We start from the raw sequence: 17872 nt of genomic DNA, 5'->3' as shown, positions 1-17872 counted from the left end.
ACATGCCTTCAACTCTAAACTATAAACTGAAGACCGACTCGATACAGGAACTACTATGAACCAGCGGCAGTATAACGCCATTGGGTGCAGGTGGGGATGACTCACCTGAAGGAAATGGCATAAGAGCTGAACTCAGTCCTCTTCCTCACAAGAAAGGCCCCATCACGTGGAACCCTCATCAGCATGTTCTCCGCCTGGCACCGAGAGAGGTTGGCATGGTACCACCTGCAGAACAGGCACAAACATGTTAAAAATCCATTTCTGACTTTTCATGCCTTTAATTAAATAGCAGCACCAATAATGAACAGAACATCCAAAGTCCACATATTGATAGCAGATCCACAATGCCTGTCAATTGAATATAATATCCCAGAAACTAGAGCAAGCAAACAAGAGCATGCATGCAAGGCATCATCATGCACATGAGAGAAGTCCACATATGATTGGATAAAAGTAGTGTGTATTATAGTAGTTTTACTGTCATTTTAGTCATGTCAGGACTCATTTTAGTCTAGTCAAGTTTCAGTCGACTAAAAAGCTGGGCATTTTAGTCTTACTTCAGTCAGAATTATCCATGACTGAAAGATTTTCCAACAAAAAATGACATTTTAGTTACATTTTTGTCAATGAAAATTGTATTTTAATCTCTTTTGTTTTCTCCATTTAACCCAGTCAATATAGTACAAGGACCCAGTAGAACAGACAAAAGTAACATTTTCTTTGTCAATCCTATTTCATATTTAAAACAAGGTTACAAAAATTACCAGTAGCAGGTAAAGGCCAATTAGACGGAGGGCTCTAAAGTTTTGAAGACAGGTAAGAGTGACATTCCACTGAACCACACCACCACTTAGGAACAGGGGTGTTTCATTAATAACTTTATTATTTGTGGTGTTGTTATTCATTGCTCAGACTTGTGGGAGAAAAGATTTGATACGTTGCACAGACAATTCAATAAAATTATCTAACCTATTTGGAGAGAGAGATGATTATAATGTGAGAATATGTCAGTCATCCTGTGATAAAGAAACATGACTACTTGTTCTGAACAGGCATTGTCAAAGTAAACACTCAGCATTGAAAAAGGGATGCTAATTATCTGGGCAACATTCTCAAGTTGTCATTGTTTGTGTCAAACAAGTTGTGAATATGTTGTTACATTGAGACAGAGGTTGACTTACACTGTGCTTGAAGTGAGTGCCTATGGACAAGGTCAACTAGATTTTTGGAAGATTTTTTTACAAGCAACGTGAAGAATTCCAGGATGCCTTTTCAATGATGGTTGTGTTGCATTTTACCCAGATATAATGGGTGGTAGTAGCCTAGTGGGTTACACAGTCGCCTATGATCCAGAAGACCCAGGTTCAAATCCCACTTACTACCATTGTGTCCCTGAGCAAGACACTTAACCCTGAGTTGCTCCAGGGGGACTGTCCCTGTAACTACTGATTTTAAGTCACTCTGGATAAGGGCGTCTGATAAATGCTGTAAATGTACAATGCTGCCATTCTCTAATTGGCTGCCATCTAGGTCTTTCCTTTTTTGATTGGCTGGTGAGTGACTGGCTTTATCACCCAGCAGAGTTGCAATCATTTCAAACTGTGCCTCTGGATATGAGATACCGGAAACAGAAACCGCAATATAATAACACTATTAAACGAGAGAAAATAACATCTTGTCAATGAAAATGAAGAGACATTTTAGTCTAGTTTTTATTTTGGATACCATATTTAGCCTCGTTATTATTAATCAACAATAATACATGATTTACTTCATTATAGTTATAGTCACATGACCAGCATCTTGTCTTGCTCGCAACAAAAAGGTTAATTGACAAAGATATTAGTCATAAATAGAGCAGAGAAGGGCAGCAATAGTAATGGTTTTATATGTTTTAAACTGTTTATTATCTCTGGTGTCTTCGGTTTCAGTCTGGCAAAAAATCTGAAAAATTTCTATTCAGAAAAATAGAAAAATCTAATCGTTCAATATGGGAAAGTATTTCGTGTATATTTTTGCCATATAGCCCAGCCCTAGTCCCAAAAATAAGTCCATGTCGAATTCCAGTGATGTCATTGTCTGTGACAGTGAACTCATGTGAAGCAATTTTAAGTTACTGGTGATGAGCTGTCAAATGGAATGTGACCAAAGGGACTGTCAACAACATCAAATGTCTGTGTAAAAAGCATTAAATGACGTTTTTTTCTGAATAAAAAAAAATGTGGTATCAAACAAAAATATCTGGCGTATTGATTCTGTGAAAAATCTTGATAAAAGTGTGTGGACAGATTACGTATATGAGGGATTGGGATGTGGGACCCCCACACATGCACAAAACCCTGCTGTTTGAAACCCCATGCTGGATGGAGTGACACTCACTCTTTGCTCTCATGGGCGTTGGTCTGGGGCACAGGCTCAGTCAGCTTCATCTCAAACTCATTGCAGCGCAGTGCCACCTGCTGGTAATGGGTGATGAGGGCAAACAGTGTATCAAATACCAGATTGTCCGTCAGGTAGAATTTGGGGCTGCCGGCCTCCTGGCGTGAGTGGATACGACAGTGCTGGACACGGCCGGATCGCCTAGAGGGAGGGAAGAAATAATCATAAAAAAAGCAGCAGTCATATGTGCAGAAAAAAAAAAAAAAAAAAAAGAAACATTTCCAGAACGCTGAGCAGAAAATGACACCAATTCTCAAGCCTGCCTTTTACCGCTGTGGTTTCCTTGAACCTACATGCGAAGAAATGCGTGCACACCCACACAGCCATTGCAAGGTGCTGAGGAGCAGAAGAGAACATTCTACCTACTCAACACTGCATTACAGAGTAGTCAACAAATACAGCAATGTGAGCATAGATTCCCAGAATGCCACAGAAGAATTCCCAGACTGCATGTCCGATATGGGTGTGCACTTGCATGACTCAATTCCTGGCTCTATAGGTACTGTGAGTAAACATGATAATAAAACCACACTGAAGGCAAGTAAACAGGCTTTGTCCTTATTGGCTGCTGTATGCAATGGTATAGAAATCGAATTAAAAGCATCTGCAAAAGGTGCTGCAAAAGCCCACAAAGCTGAAAAAAAAAAAAAAACACCACCGACCACTTGCAGGAGGTGATTACAAAACCATCTACAAATTGACTTAGACTTCGGAATGAACCACTGTGCACATGCCCTAAATCAAATCAAATTCAAATTTTATTGGTGACATACATAGTCATACACAGTATGACATGTGGTGAAATGCTGTAGCGACTGCTACAGAACAGATTATTGCAAATATTGCAAGTAAACAATGAACCTATATGCAAATATTGCAAACATAACCAACATGTCTAACATAAAACATAAAATATGTTTAACAGGTAGAGTGAATGTGTGAAAATGAGTGAAGTCTTCAGTAAATGTGTCCCCTAATTATGGGGAAGACTGACAGAGCGGCATCCTTTACCAGAAAGACAGGGTGTAGTCTCCCACAAACGTCTCACTCTCGCGCACCAGGAAGGAGCCATCAGGGGCACCAGTCTCTTGGCAATAATCCAACAGTAGTCGTTCGGCAATCTGCCGGCCGTCTCTCCCGGCACCCAGTTTCCCATGGAACCACTTCTCAGTCACATGCTGGTCCATACCATTGCACACCTGTCGATACAAATTGGAGTTTTCGTACATACGCACACACACAGATCCACAAAGCACAGTGAGTGCACAATACAAATGAACAGCTAAAGTTATTTTTCTTCCCCAGCACATGTTATTTATTCTTTTATATAGAAAATCTCAAACCAACCAGTGTTTGATGTTGATCCATTCTCAGAAGCTACAGCTAAAATATTAAATTAAAAAATCTTGTTTAGTGGTTCACCTAACAGATTTAGACAGCGCTACTCTAATAGTGGGGCGCGAACCCCGGGGGGTTTGACAGACATTCATAGGCCTTCGCTGAATTTTCTCTTCCTCATAAAACAAACGTAGAAATCTACACTTTCAAAGTCACGTATGTCTGAACTTGAACGTGTTGGTTTTTCCAATTGCTACAGCCGGTATATTGTGGAAAAATTGCAAAACAATACAGTCACTCTTCCGCTTGGTGCGCTTCTGACTGTTTGCAATGATGTACATTAATATAGTGCCTTTCAGATTGGGCTCAAACTACATGTTCTATGTATACTTTTATTCCAGAAAAAAACCCTCCCCCCTCCCTTGTTGACCACATAACCCTGATCGATCAGAAACAGCAACAGCACCAAGACAACAGCTCAGCACCAGGCTGCACCTCACCTCTCTGTGGTCCTCCTCGTCGTCGTTTCCCTGGTTACTACTGGTTTCCTCAGAGTAATAAATTTTGCTACTGGTCAGGACAAAGAAGTGAGGGTACCACTCCTGTAAAAGAAGAGGGGAAAATATGCATCTTAATAGAAGGAAATAAGATAATAACAAGATCCAAGCAAGATCATGAACTCACATGGTTGATCGGGTCTTCAAGAAACAAGATGCCATTCTTGATGGAATTGCTGATGTCATTTTCAGAATAAGGTGTGGAGGTAGAAACTTCTTCATATGCACTTCCTTCTGCCAGTTTTTTATGCTGCAAAAAATTAGGCGTTTTTAGACAGGTGTGTTAATTGAAAACTACATTACCCAAAATGCAATTGGCCCATGTCACACACCTTTATGAGAATCTTCCTCTTCAGCTGATTGGGGGAGGGAAGTCCATCAGCAGATATGTCCACCGCTTTGGTCAGCAGCATGTCCCCAAAGACCCGCTTGAAGGAAGCAGCCATGTTCCTTTGCTGAACAATGCTGCAGTGGTCCTCAATGGAGAGGATGATGGGATATCTATGAGGACATGGGATGGCCAAAAAGTTGAATGAAGAATTGTATTATTTTGTGCCAATACTCATACACAATCTGTGGGAAAAGTGAACATTTGATTCCTTTCATAACGTGTCAGAGCATTCAAGGGTCAGTTTTATTTTTAAGCCTTACTCAGATGTGACAAAAGCATGTTCCTTGATTGTTGCCAGGACATCAGAGAACTTGATCTTGGTCGTGAGGGTGTGGCCATGGTAGATAACAGGCATGCCCTCAGGGCCATCCCAGCAGTCCACTAAGGAAGAACAGGGGGGCACAGACACCATATTATTTAAAGCTAAGATGTGTGTTAGGGTCACTGAAACACTAACATGAGATCAGGTTACAGACAAAAATTTCCTTTCATTATTTTCCTTTTGTTTATATGATGACTGACTGCGTACAAATGTAGAATACTGTAGGGCTTCAATTCTCCATGGAGGACAATGTTTACGTTTCTTTTAAAAGGTTTTTGCACCTCACAAAACACAAGACATGGATGCCAGAAAAACAGGTTTTGAAGCAAGCTCCGAGATCCTGCTTTTGGCTGTAGATGGCAGTGAAGGTGTGCATTCGGAAACAGTGTGCTGCTGCTTGGGAATGGTGCAACTCACACTCAATGCATCTACAGCCCATCCTCAGACAGCGAGAATACGCCTCCAGAGATGACTCGCTGGAAAACTGGTCTCCAGTCAGGTATCTAAAAATAAAGAGAGTCACATGACGGCTAATGGGTTATTGTGATATTTCTATTGTGACTATTAGCCTATGGTATTGTGACTACTTCACACATAACAGGAAATGCAAAAAACAAACCCAAAAATGATGAATTGAAGAAAATGTTGACCGATTATAAAATACAAAAAAAAAAAAAAAAAGCATCACTTCTATTTCCCAAACCACTCCTTTAATAAATAAGATCATTTGTCACTGGTATTTGACTAATTTTCACCAGGTGAAGGGCTGAGGTTAACTCTGCTGTGCTTACGTGTTGTGAGATGAGGAAATCCAGTAGTGGGACAGCGGGTTGTTCATGTCCTCAGGACGCACTTGGTCAAGTTGGGAATCCCATATGGTGTTTTCCTTGGAAAACAGGTAGGAGAGGAACTGTGGAGAAAGAGAGAAACCAAGGCTTAGGCCACTAATTACACCAGCAACAAGTGACTTGTTCTACATTTACATTGATTGATATTTTAAGACCCTGGAAACACTGAGGTAGTAAATGGGGTTTGAACCTGTGATTTTATGGTCTTCTGGTTCATAGACGAGTGTCTAACCCACTAGGCTACTACCACCAATTCATATTGCGATATAAATTGAACCATAGACGATAGACAGTATATAATTTGATAATTTAAATGTAACTGCTTTTGAAAGGGTAACATGTGTCCATAGCAAAAGGCACTGCAGCAGGAAGTTGTATAACAGATACATCAACATATAGCATAACTGTATACCAGATAAAACAATATCTGGGCAATTCTAAGTGGACTGTCACACCCATAGGGCCAGTGAAATACCAGGTATTTGTATGATGCGAGTGAATTTTAGGATATTCTGTATTCAGCTGTAGAGTTTACATTAAAAATAGTCAGAAGGTAATACTATGCTTGTTCATATTTTGTGCAGTCCCTCCAGGATTCCTAGATTATTTTAAATCGAAAATGTCTTTTTGGTTGTGGACTTTTTTTGGCCTCACCCAGGGCACCATACAGGCTAGGAGCGCCCCTGGTAAACCCGGAAGTGCGAAGCACACAGTGATTGGCAGATTTGGCAGATTGAAGGCTTGATTCATTAGATTTATTGATTTATTAATGGTCATTTAATCATGGTTTTTAAGGCCTTACATTTTGGGAAGTTGAATTTTAGACTTTAAGGATCCCTGGAAACCCTGTTGTTTGCTCTGTGCTCTTTTCCATGCTGTACATTACATTTACAGCATTTATCAGACGTCCTTATCCAGCGCGACTTACAATCAGTAGTTACAGGGGACAGTCCCACTGGAACAACTTAGGGTTAAGTGTCTTGCTCAGGAACACAATGGTAGTAAGTGGGATTTGAACCTGGGTCTTCAGGTTCACAGGCGAGTGTGTTACCCCCTAGGGTACTACCACCCAAAAACTTTCCAAAACTACTTTTGCCCGTCCTGCAAGTAGGAGTGGCTTCATGCAGGTGATGCAAGCGGATATTTCTGTGGTAGGCCGGCACAATCAACTCCCGAGGTCCAAATTTATATCGCATACCACACAGTGCTACTACCACCTCACATTCCATAACTGCTTACTCCTACTCCGGGTTGCAGCTGCCAGAGTCCATCCCGGGACACTGGCAGGAAGCCAGCCCACGGCAGGGGTGCTCGCACACACACACACCATTCACTCACAGTTACGGATTGATTCCGAATCACCAATTCACCTATTGTACATGCCTTTGGATGTTGGGAAAAATCCCACATCAACAAGGGAAGAGTATGCAACCTTGAACCGGGACTCAAACTCACAACAGTAGAGGTGTGACGCCACGTCACTAACCGCTGTGTCATAGTGACCTGAGGTGTTTGAAGACTTTACTGAATTCCATACTGACCCTAACAAGTATATATCACCTCTGTTAATAATGATATATGCACACACAGACAAGAAGCAACACCACCAGCAAACCAGAAAAGAAAAAAATGTGTAAATCAGTTGAGGTGTTAAATCTCACATTAAAGTGCCTAAACCGAGACCAAGACATTGCTGACACCAGAGGGCATCAAGACCAAGACCAACACTAAGACTGAAAACTGACTAGGGTTAGAATCGACATCACATTACTCAGCTCAACTAGAGAAAAAATATAAAAATTCTTATAATTCATGCTATCTTTTTGATTATATTGTCCATATGTCTCTCATTTAAAATCTCCCAGATTTGTCATAGTTACGAATTCTCTCAGCAATCCTCTTCTATAACCATATAACCATTTAACCAGACCTCGTCTTGGGAAAGAGATGGCATGTATTCTAGCAAATTTGTGAAATTAACATTAGTACGACACTGCTGGTTCACTGATCTACAGACTTAACAAAGGGTAGTGAACAGCTTATTTAAAATAATTTACATCTTTAAAACTTAATATACACACTTCATGATAGAGAGGACTCAGCTAATCAAGTTTTATTTTCATTTTGGAACACTGGATTCTAATCATCCGGACTCATTTTCTGCCCATACTGAAATATAACAGGCTCAGCCAACAGAAGGACTAAACAGACTTCAGTCGTGTCATTGACTTAATCCAGGAACAATTACAAGGTCCAAGGAAAATGCATGTTTATACAAGGATGCTCACAAAGAAAATAGCCTTAAAGCAAAAGAAGACAAAGTTAGAGATGGTACTTCTCAAAGGGACCAAAGTATATTTGGCAAGTTGATTCATATGACAAGTTAAAACATTTTCGCCGTGTGTATTAGTGGGTGTATTGACTGCTTCTCATGAAAAATCATTTGTCTGAATTCCTACAAAACAAGCAGTGATCCAAGCGTTAGAAATATTACATAACTATCCTAAACATAAGCCCACAGACCATGGTACACAATATTTTTGCATTTCATGGTACTTAATGGGCTACGTAGTAGTGATCTAGCTGATGCAAAAAACTAAACATCCCCCCGAATAGACAACTGTACTATGCGTAATATGTACTGTACTTTTCTTTTTCAGACTGAGGAGTTTTTCCCTCATAGTTTGACAAGAAACGCAGAGCTAGACCACGATCTTGTAGTTAGTTATCTTACTTTTCGTGATGATGCATTCTCTACAGATGCCTGGCTACCTTGCTAATGGGTGAAAAAAAAGGTTCTGGAGAACTAAATCACTATTAATCACACACATCATAACACACAGGACTTGTGTAGAAGTGCAGGAAATGGGCCAGCTGAACTGAGAAAAGGCCATTTCTGTATTTTAAGATTTACTATAACAAAACAGTTCACTTTATTGTCAGTGCAAGCAAAAAACACAAAACTCTTACTTCATCTTGGTGGAAATAAGGCTGTTCAATCTCCCTCAGTGGGTCCTTCAGGTAGTTAAACATGAACTCCTGAACATTGTTAATGTCAGTAGCCCAGAGCTCCTACAAATAAGACATATTGTCATCATAATCAACAGTGATAATAATACAGATATAAACAGGCGAGGTCCAGTAACATCTCACCAAACACAGACAGAAGCTTGAACAGGTTTACAAGAGTGGATATTCTGCATCACTCAGATTATGAACCTATGTATGGTATACATCACGTTTGATGATACTGGGATTGGGTGGCATGTTACGAAGTAAAAAAAAAAAAAAAAAATTTTAAATCATAAATTAGTTTTACTCTTCTATTCTTAAAAACACATGACTGTGCTGAAGGAAGCCATACCTTCTGGTACTCGAGGAGAAAGGACTGGAAGTCTTCCAGTAAGATCTTCTGCTCCGGCCTCTCTGTGAACCTGTGGGGTGGGGGAGGGTTGAGCAAACACTTCAGTATTAATATCCCCACAACGGGAAGACCGAGACACAGACAAAGAGAAATAGTGCATACCTCTGCAGAAATGGGATCTCCATCTGTGAGGGACAAAAGAAATAAATATATAGATATATATATTATATATATAAAAAAAAATGTAACATCAGTGAAATCTTATTGGCTCAGAGCTATTAAACAGCTGTGGGTTTTTGGCAACATTAACCTATGCTGGTTGTAGTTAATATTTACTTCTTACTGATAAATTTATCTTTCATAAGTGTCATTCAATGATGAAAATGTCATTGAAGAAGCAGATGTTCACATGATTTCAAAAGAGAACATAGGGGTTGTTTATACGATGTTTATGCAGGTAATGTGGTTCGGCTACCCGTCGCATTACAACACCATCAAATAGGAGTCAAAAAAGGAAGGGAACAGCTCAATCCTCTTCTGGTTTGCATCGAGTCACTAAGACACTGGCACACAACTGCTATTAAAACAGACCTCTCCCTGCACCTATATGACCCCTCAAATTTCACTCCACAGATTTATCCTGCAAGCAAATCATTTAACTTTTAGGATTTCTTTTTTTAATTATTGTAAAATTGTTCACACAAGAAGCTGGAGAAGATAAGGTTGAGCAACAGATTTGTTTACCATCCTCTTCCCTGACCACATCCTAAGAACTGGTGGTTTGTACCTTCGACGTGACGGACCAGAGGTGACGTAACGTCATGATAGGAATCCTGGAACCAGCACCCAAAGGTCAGAACTAACTGTGGTATTAGCCCAGATACTCTATTCTACTCAGTTTATTTTTAATAACATTGGGCTAAACTTGAAATTGGGGTAGTGGTGGCCTAGCGGGTAACGAAGTGTACCTGTGATCATAATGGCGCTTCAGATCACTTTAATTGTATGATGTGAAACTAACATGATCGCCCCAGCAGCATCCATGACCCAAGTTATATGGCAGAACCACATCTTTACCACAAATATATTCAAATGCCTTTTGTGCTGACAACAAAGAACAACTTAAAAATAGGGAAGAAATGCATTCAAGGGACACATTTAGCGTCTTCTATAAACACAAATGAAACAAAGGAGACCCTCCTGTGAGTGCCATCTGTTTCTCCTCGTGTTAAGACTCTGAACGCCGAGGTCGCGTATCGGGTCTGAGCTTCGCTGGGACCTAATGGCTTTTAGCAGCAAGATCTTGTGGTGTTTTAAACGAGTCGCTATTGATCCACAGGCCATTTGAGCATCAGCTGACACAGGTGGCTGATGGACCTTAAGTGGTCCGGCGCAAGATGCTGCATGAGAGGGGCAACACAACCTGATTTGTCTGACCTCAACCTCCCCCCACCACAATAAAACACACATGAAAAAAAAAAAAAAAAAAACCACACACACACACACACACACACACGATTCAATAAACTCACCGATTTCTGTGCGTCGAACATCAGGCTACGGTACAGTTGGGCAAACTGACTGTAAGTCACGTCCCCGTTCCTCAATTCCCCGTCCTGGGCAAAATATGGCAAAATGACTCGTTAAGGTATTAACAATAAGACAATAAATGATCACTTGTTGCCCATATTTCAAAAGCCAGAGACAATGTTACCGGAAGCTTCTCCCGCAGGAACTTCATGTTGGGGACCCTGTAGTTGACCTGGCCCAGCATGCTTTTCAGATCTTTACAGGAAATCCTACAATTAAATGAAAAGCTTTTATCATGAAGGGAATGAGAACACACCATTTTTTAATTCTGCTGGATGGAAGAGTTCCGTTTTGATGGTCTGGTTCTCTGGACCACAGATGGACAAGGTGACCGATATGAGGTCGAATGTGATTTGGTTCAAGCTGCTGCTCTCGCCTTGCTGTTTCTGCTCATCTGTTGGCCAGTAGGACACAAGCAGCCTTCACACACTCATCCTCTCAGCTCTGTTTCCTGTAGCAGGATGTGCTCAAGCTTTCCGTCTGTGGCTCGCTCGCTTGTGTGCGCACAGTGTGTAACTACCTGTGAAAAACTGGCCCTGGCTGGCCTTCCCTTGCAGGACAGTGTGTGTTTACAACAGCCGTACATTCGGAGTAACTTGCCATCGTCAAATACACCCCCCCACCCAAAAAAAAAAAAAAAAAAAAAAAAAAAAACACACACACTGTCCCAGTGATACTAAAATCTGTACCCCAACTGTGGGAAGCAGAGCCAAACGCTGAATCAACCAAATCTTAAAACGGTGTAAAAATGTAAACACAGCAGAACCCAAGCACCCAAATAAATGGACCGCGCCGCCGTGACCTCGGCTGACCGCACCAGCACAGGGCGCCCATTATGACGTCTGCGCGGCGTAGGCCCGAACGAGGGGAGCGGACCGTACCTGCCATTAAACGGCCGAGCAAAATGGATCTCACACACACACACACACACACACACACACACATATAAATATAAAAACAGGGCTCAGCGCCATCAGAGCAACCCACTTTATAAAGAACTTCATCTGTAAGCCAAATTCACATTTATTAAATAAACGATCACAACGTGCGCCGCAGAACCATAGCTGCGGGCTGGTATGCACAATTTTATCATTTTAAAGATATTACTGCTCCTTAGAAGCATAGACCCGATCGACAGCAAACATCATGTCAGACAGTGGAGCCTGGCTGAGGTGTCAGAGGACAAAAACGCCTCCTTGATGGCCATCAGCGCACACGCAGACTCGTTGCCTTTTTAAGATTATATTGCACTATTACTACTGTTCTGGTTTTATTTCCTCTTACTGATTCTAGTACGAAAGAATTGCCCTCGGGATAAATAGACAATATATCAATATATCAATATATCTAAGTATCACATAGAAATATGAACTAGAGACCAACACTACAGCGAGCTGTAGGTGTTAGCATGTCAATTCTGTGGTCCTTAATTTTACTTATTATTAATATTATTATTATTATTATCATCACCACAGTTACAGTTTTACCCGGTGCATGGTATTATCAAATACTATAAAATAATTGATAGCAAGGGACGGGACTTGATGCTGAACTTACTTGTCCTCCCTGTTGCGATCCACTGCATAAAACTGCTTGCGTAACCACCTGTGTGAAAAGAAGAGAAAAAAAAAAAAAAAAAAAAAAGTGTCCAATTGGAAACGAAGGAAAAAAAGGGGAGACAATTCAACGTTGCTGAAACGTGCAGCACCATGAGACAGACCTCTCTATCTGCAGAGGGGTGGGCGACCTCAGTGTGTCCGCGACCAGCCAGTTCAGACCCTTCACCCACATCAGCACCTCTTCATCCGACGTAGCTGAAACACACACAGCTGGAGGTCAGAACATCACACAAGACACGCAGCCGTCCCACGACAGTCCCCAGGGTCGACCTGCGAAGATACACACCTTGCTTTAACTTGGCACGATGCAGATTAATACACATGCGATCCAGTTGAGAATTAGGAAAGACAAATATGAAAAATACTGCTTGTGCTAAATTCTACGTGAAGAAGTGTGGGGCATCATTTATCACTGTGCACCACTTGTTTCATTATTATGAAAAGTATGAATGTTGAACTGCAGCAAATAACGTGACAATTTATCATGAAAACGCGGTTAATGCGATTTGGTTTTACTCTGATTTGGAGAGGCTGTAGAACAGCAACGTCTGTGGGATAGATTTCTGACAAAATCAGCAGATACCACCCTGTCCCTGAATCAGACCAGTCACCAAGTCACATGTCTTATAAACTGCCAGCGCTGACCGAGACGCGATGCGTGACGTCCTGTTTAGAGTGTTGAGAAGGGACCACTATCTACACTGGCTACTGTTATCGGCAAAATATCACCTACCCGTAACCAGTCGTCCTGGTTACGAGCGAACCACACAAATAACAAAACCAGCTCAGATCACACACTGCGCAAAATCGAAAGAAAGGTGACCTAAACACAAGCGCCTCAAAAAAACGAACGTCAAATGACCAAAAATGTCACCACATTTACCATCGAAGAACCACAGAAGCAAGGGTCGGCACAATAAAATCCAAATGCACAGCATTTACCGACATGTGGTACCTGGAAAAGCTCAGAAAAGAAACGTATCAGAGCATCTACGTCACCAACAAAAATGACTGGGTCATCCGTGACACTCAGGAGTATGTCTAAATGTAAAAAAACGTACAGTACGCACAGTAAATATGAGCACCAAGACTAAATCCATACGGTTTTAAATGAGCCTCAAGCATACGGTACAGCATGACGACAGAATTCTTGTTTGAAAGCAGCAGGGGTTACGGTCCACATCCCCTCCTCCATCGTGCTGCTCTGTACCTGCCAGGCTGATGCACTTGAGCCTGAACTCGGTGCCGAACAGGATGACGAAGCAGTGGGCCTGGTCATGCCGGGTGGCTGAATCCTCCGCATAGCGATCAAATTCCCGGGACTTCTGGCCCCCGCGGATCTCCTTGATCTCCCGGATATCAACTGCGGGCAGAAAAATGCACGTTGGTTAGCAGAGTGCGTGGCTGGGACGTGCTACTGGAACATACACCGCACAATCACTGACGGAGTCGCCAGCGAGGGATAAACCAGGGGCGGGAAAATCATTATACAAATACATTACAGTTATGAAAAGTGATTGTCACATGCGACACATCACAGCACCCGGTTCACACAGTGAAATGTGTCCTCTGCTTTTAACCATCACCCTTAGTGAGCAGTGGGCAGCCATGACAGGCGCCCGGGGAGCAGTGTGTGGGGACGGGGCTTTGCTCAGTGGCACCTTGGTGGATCGGGATTCGATCCGGCAACCTTGCGATTCCTTACCCAATAGGCCACCGCTGCGACCCCATCATATGCTGGTTAATATTCTAACTCTTATTATTTAATTTAAAATTTTATACACACACAGTAACAATGACAGTAACACAGAAGAGTAATAATTCAGGAAAAACTAAGCATTATTGTTTGTTTTAAACAAAGAAAATTAACTGATATGATAAAACATTTCCATATTTATGTTGTAAAAGAGAAGCTACAACTCTGGCAAACTAAATGTTGGTCACATGGGTGTGAATCTGCATTACGTGATGGAAGGAGCGATATTTGGCCTCTCAGCAAAAACTCATTCCTTCCCTGCAAACTACTTCTGCCGTTCCGCCACTTCCTGCTCTAAACCACTCTTCCTGTGCAACTCTACCAACCACCTACACCAGACAGGAATCGTCTAGAAGAACATCCTCTCGTAAGAATGCGCGTTTTGGTCTCTTGAGCGTCGCCGTTGCCCCTCGAGAGTCCAGGAATGGGCATTTCGGACAAGACGCAGCCCTTCGCGCGCAGAATGCGGAGAGTAAATCTTCCCGGGGAAGGAAAAGGGATGACTGCACACACCATTGTGCCTCCCTCCATCTTCTCCTCAAAAAAAAACGCTGACGTTCTGGCACGGGGTGCCTCCGCAAAAGGTTGACCCGGCCCTGCACGGGTCGACGTGTCCAGCAGGAAAAAAAAATTAAAAGTCATTTCAACACCTCGTACTTTTGAAAAAGTTCATTAAAGCCGACGGGATATTTGATCCACAGTTGCCGAGATATTACTGCGTCATAATAAGCTGTCGTGACGTCGTTTTGTCATCACCATATGGAACGGTCACATATGAAATCGGCAGGAACGTTGTGGCCCAATCCAACATCCCGCCGGCTCCACGTGTCTCGTATGGCGGAAATTACGCGTGATCATTAACGCACGAGCCCTCGTTCGGCGTGCCGGGCGCGAGCTGCGCCGTGACGGGAACGTGCACAATACCCTGTTGTTGCCCGGAGCCGGGCAGATGCGCCGCATGGCGCGGTAAAACTCCGCCGTGGGGGGACCGTGTCCTGCCGTGAGGGTTCCGGTCGCGGCCTAGCGGGTTACACGCCCCGCGTACTACCACATATTACAGTCCCCAAGCAAGACGCCCTCCGGGGGGACCGTCCCCGTCACCACGGACTGTAAATCGGTCTGGATGCCGGCGTATGCCGAGCGCCTCGTCTTCATCGTGCTCCTCGGGGCCCGTGCTGCAAACCAAACCCACCGCGGTTTCCTGAGGGTCCCGGGCGCGTTTCAGGCGTGCAGATCGTTATCAGATATTACCGTTGCACCACTCGGCTCCACACAGTGAGCTAATAAAACAAACCCAGAAAAAGATCTTTTATCAAAGAGGCGTGAGAGGGGAACACGGGGCAGAGCGCGGCGAGAGGGCGCGGTACCCGGGAACAACGAAGGCGCACATGGCGACACAGACCAACTTCATCCGTCAAACACACTAACTACCGGGGACACGCACAAAGTGGGAGCAACTTCAACATTTCTCCACACTGTGACCGCGTGAGGACGATCGAAATAATAACAGTGAGGAGAGAGACGTTGGGGCTGAATTCTTAATGGCCATTCAGGCAAAATTGTTATTTGCAACACAATGAGGAGCGCGTTGCCTAGTACATTTCCAAACGCCGTTTGTCACAGCAAAAACGAATGACCCTGCCCCCAAGTGACGAGGACGTTTGCCGTATGATGCCAGACGAGGACACCGGCCGCGGCGGGATGAGCTCCTGTAGCTTTAAGAGAACATCCGACTTAATAGAACCCGTGGCTCCGAGACGCGGTCAGTCCTGTTGTTATTTAACTACTCCGGTAATAAAATGGGGGGGGGGGGCACCGCGTCTCCATGCCAGCCTGACAGTTCCAGTCAAAGGACATATCCGGTTTAATTTCTGCATTCCAACCAGGATCATCAGTCGGTGTCAGGTGACGGTGCCCGCGTGTATGACGGCCACCTCCAGAGTCGAGTTAACCCAGAGAGAGAGAGAGAGAGAGAGAGAGAGAGGGGGGGGGGGGGGGCTGCATCCGGAGCAGAGTGCATCTGCAGCCAGACGAGCGTCTGATCTGCCGTAGAGGCGACGTGAGGAGAGATCTCCGTACCCAAAAAGCGGCACCGTGACCTCTAACAGACCCGCCGTTCCAGATCTCCGCCGCTGAGCTCAACAACGTGGGGTGATGGTTAAATGCAGAGGACACGTTTCGTTGTGTCAGCGTGTGCTGTGCTGCCTGTTTCACAATCACTTCACTTTCTTTATTATTATGTAATATTTAATTTATTTTACTTTGGGCTACTGAGGAGAAAATGAAGACGAAATCGCTCTCTCACACACACACACACACACACACACACACACACAGACTGAAGAAACCAGTCAAGCCGAGTTTTACAGAAACCTGTCAGGGCGACAGCGTCCGAGATCATACGAACGAACTCATACGTGTCAAAAATGTGGAAAACACTGAACAACAAAGGTGGTGAGCTGTCGACCATACAGCCTGTGTGTGTGTGTGTGTGTGTGTGTGTGTGTGTGTGTGTGTTACCGCAGGTAAATACGTGCTGGAAGTGATCATGGTGGCGAATGTTTAATAAAACTCACTCTCCCCCTCGATCTTGTCGGTCCCCCGGGTCCAGATGACCTGCCGGGTCTCCAGCTTGACCTGGAACGTCCTCCTCTCCGGCCGCTGGGACTTCTTGTTGTAGAACAGCGTCAGCACGGTCCCCAGCTCCAGGTCCCGGTACAGGTTGGTCATCTCCGTGTCGGTGACCGTCCACGGGCCGGGCCCGTTGGAGAAGAAGCCGGCGGCGGCGGCGGTGGAGGCGGCCATGCTTACTTCCATCCACCCGGCCCCACGCCACGACTCTCCGGGTCTGTTGTCCCTTTTCCCCCCTTCTTCTTCCTCCTCTTCGCGACGATTCGATACCCGCCGAGGGCCCGGGCGAGGACACCTGAGAAAAAACAGCGGCGCTCAGAACACCGACAACGGCGGCTTCAGCCCCTTCAACACCCCCCAAACACCGCCGCGCCGGAGCGAGCGGAACCGGAGCGGAACCGGAGCGGAACCGGGCCGGAGCGGCCGCCAGCTGCCCCGCGACGGCTTCCGTCCTCCGGAGGCCTTTTAGCTCGGGCTCGCGGAATAACATGGAATATCGGAATATAATAACACGGGATAACATGGAATATCGATACTTGTTCTACACGCGAAGCGAGGCCGGTTCTTCCTTCGCTAGGAACCGGGGGAATGACGGCGCACGTCACACGGGAACCGGGCTCCGGGCTCCTGGAGGGTCGGCGGGGGTGAAGTGCGGCCGAGCCCTTCAGGCGTTTCTACTTTTCCTTCCGCCCTCGCTCCGCTTTTTATACTGTTATCTGTTATTTTTATTTCTTGGTTTATTTTTTTTTTTTTTTTTGCGGTCTTACCGTCTTCAGAACGCGAGCGACAAAAGCAGACGAGTCTCGTCGCCGCACATCTCCGGCTCCCGCTTCACATGCCCCGCGGTCCTCCCCGCGTCGCCCGGCGGCCGTCGCTCCGCGGAACAGCCGTGCGGTTCTTCTCCTGCCCGGGCGGCCCGCGGTGGCGCTCCTCCATCGGGTTGGCCGTTCGCGGGTTTAGTCAGACGCCGCGGCCCTTCCCCCATCCGACCCCTTCTACACAACAAAGCGCAGGAGA

General features: G+C 44.4%; 1 protein-coding gene across 2 annotated transcripts in view; it reads right to left on the bottom strand.

The window, feature by feature from the left end:
• The window catches only part of plcg1 (phospholipase C, gamma 1), a 25154-nt gene extending 7282 nt beyond the window's left edge, over positions 1-17872 (bottom strand). For both annotated transcript variants that reach the window (XM_028993049.1, XM_028993050.1), the window contains exons 1-19: positions 17623-17872; positions 16801-17150; positions 13679-13831; positions 12570-12663; positions 12407-12454; positions 10974-11058; positions 10792-10875; positions 9422-9444; positions 9260-9329; positions 8866-8967; positions 5839-5957; positions 5465-5550; positions 4986-5106; positions 4667-4835; positions 4462-4584; positions 4278-4379; positions 3451-3638; positions 2380-2580; positions 106-225 (exon numbers count right to left, since the gene is read on the bottom strand). In XM_028993049.1, the coding sequence (XP_028848882.1) occupies positions 106-225; positions 2380-2580; positions 3451-3638; positions 4278-4379; positions 4462-4584; positions 4667-4835; positions 4986-5106; positions 5465-5550; positions 5839-5957; positions 8866-8967; positions 9260-9329; positions 9422-9444; positions 10792-10875; positions 10974-11058; positions 12407-12454; positions 12570-12663; positions 13679-13831; positions 16801-17041 (2129 nt within the window). In that variant the 5' untranslated portion in view covers positions 17042-17150; positions 17623-17872. The remainder of the gene's footprint in view (positions 1-105; positions 226-2379; positions 2581-3450; positions 3639-4277; positions 4380-4461; positions 4585-4666; positions 4836-4985; positions 5107-5464; positions 5551-5838; positions 5958-8865; positions 8968-9259; positions 9330-9421; positions 9445-10791; positions 10876-10973; positions 11059-12406; positions 12455-12569; positions 12664-13678; positions 13832-16800; positions 17151-17622) is intronic.

Source organism: Denticeps clupeoides, chromosome 10, assembly GCF_900700375.1.
Source record: "Denticeps clupeoides chromosome 10, fDenClu1.1, whole genome shotgun sequence".
In the NCBI taxonomy this organism is placed as follows: domain Eukaryota; kingdom Metazoa; phylum Chordata; class Actinopteri; order Clupeiformes; family Denticipitidae; genus Denticeps; species Denticeps clupeoides.
This window is presented reverse-complemented; position numbering and strand designations above follow the sequence as displayed.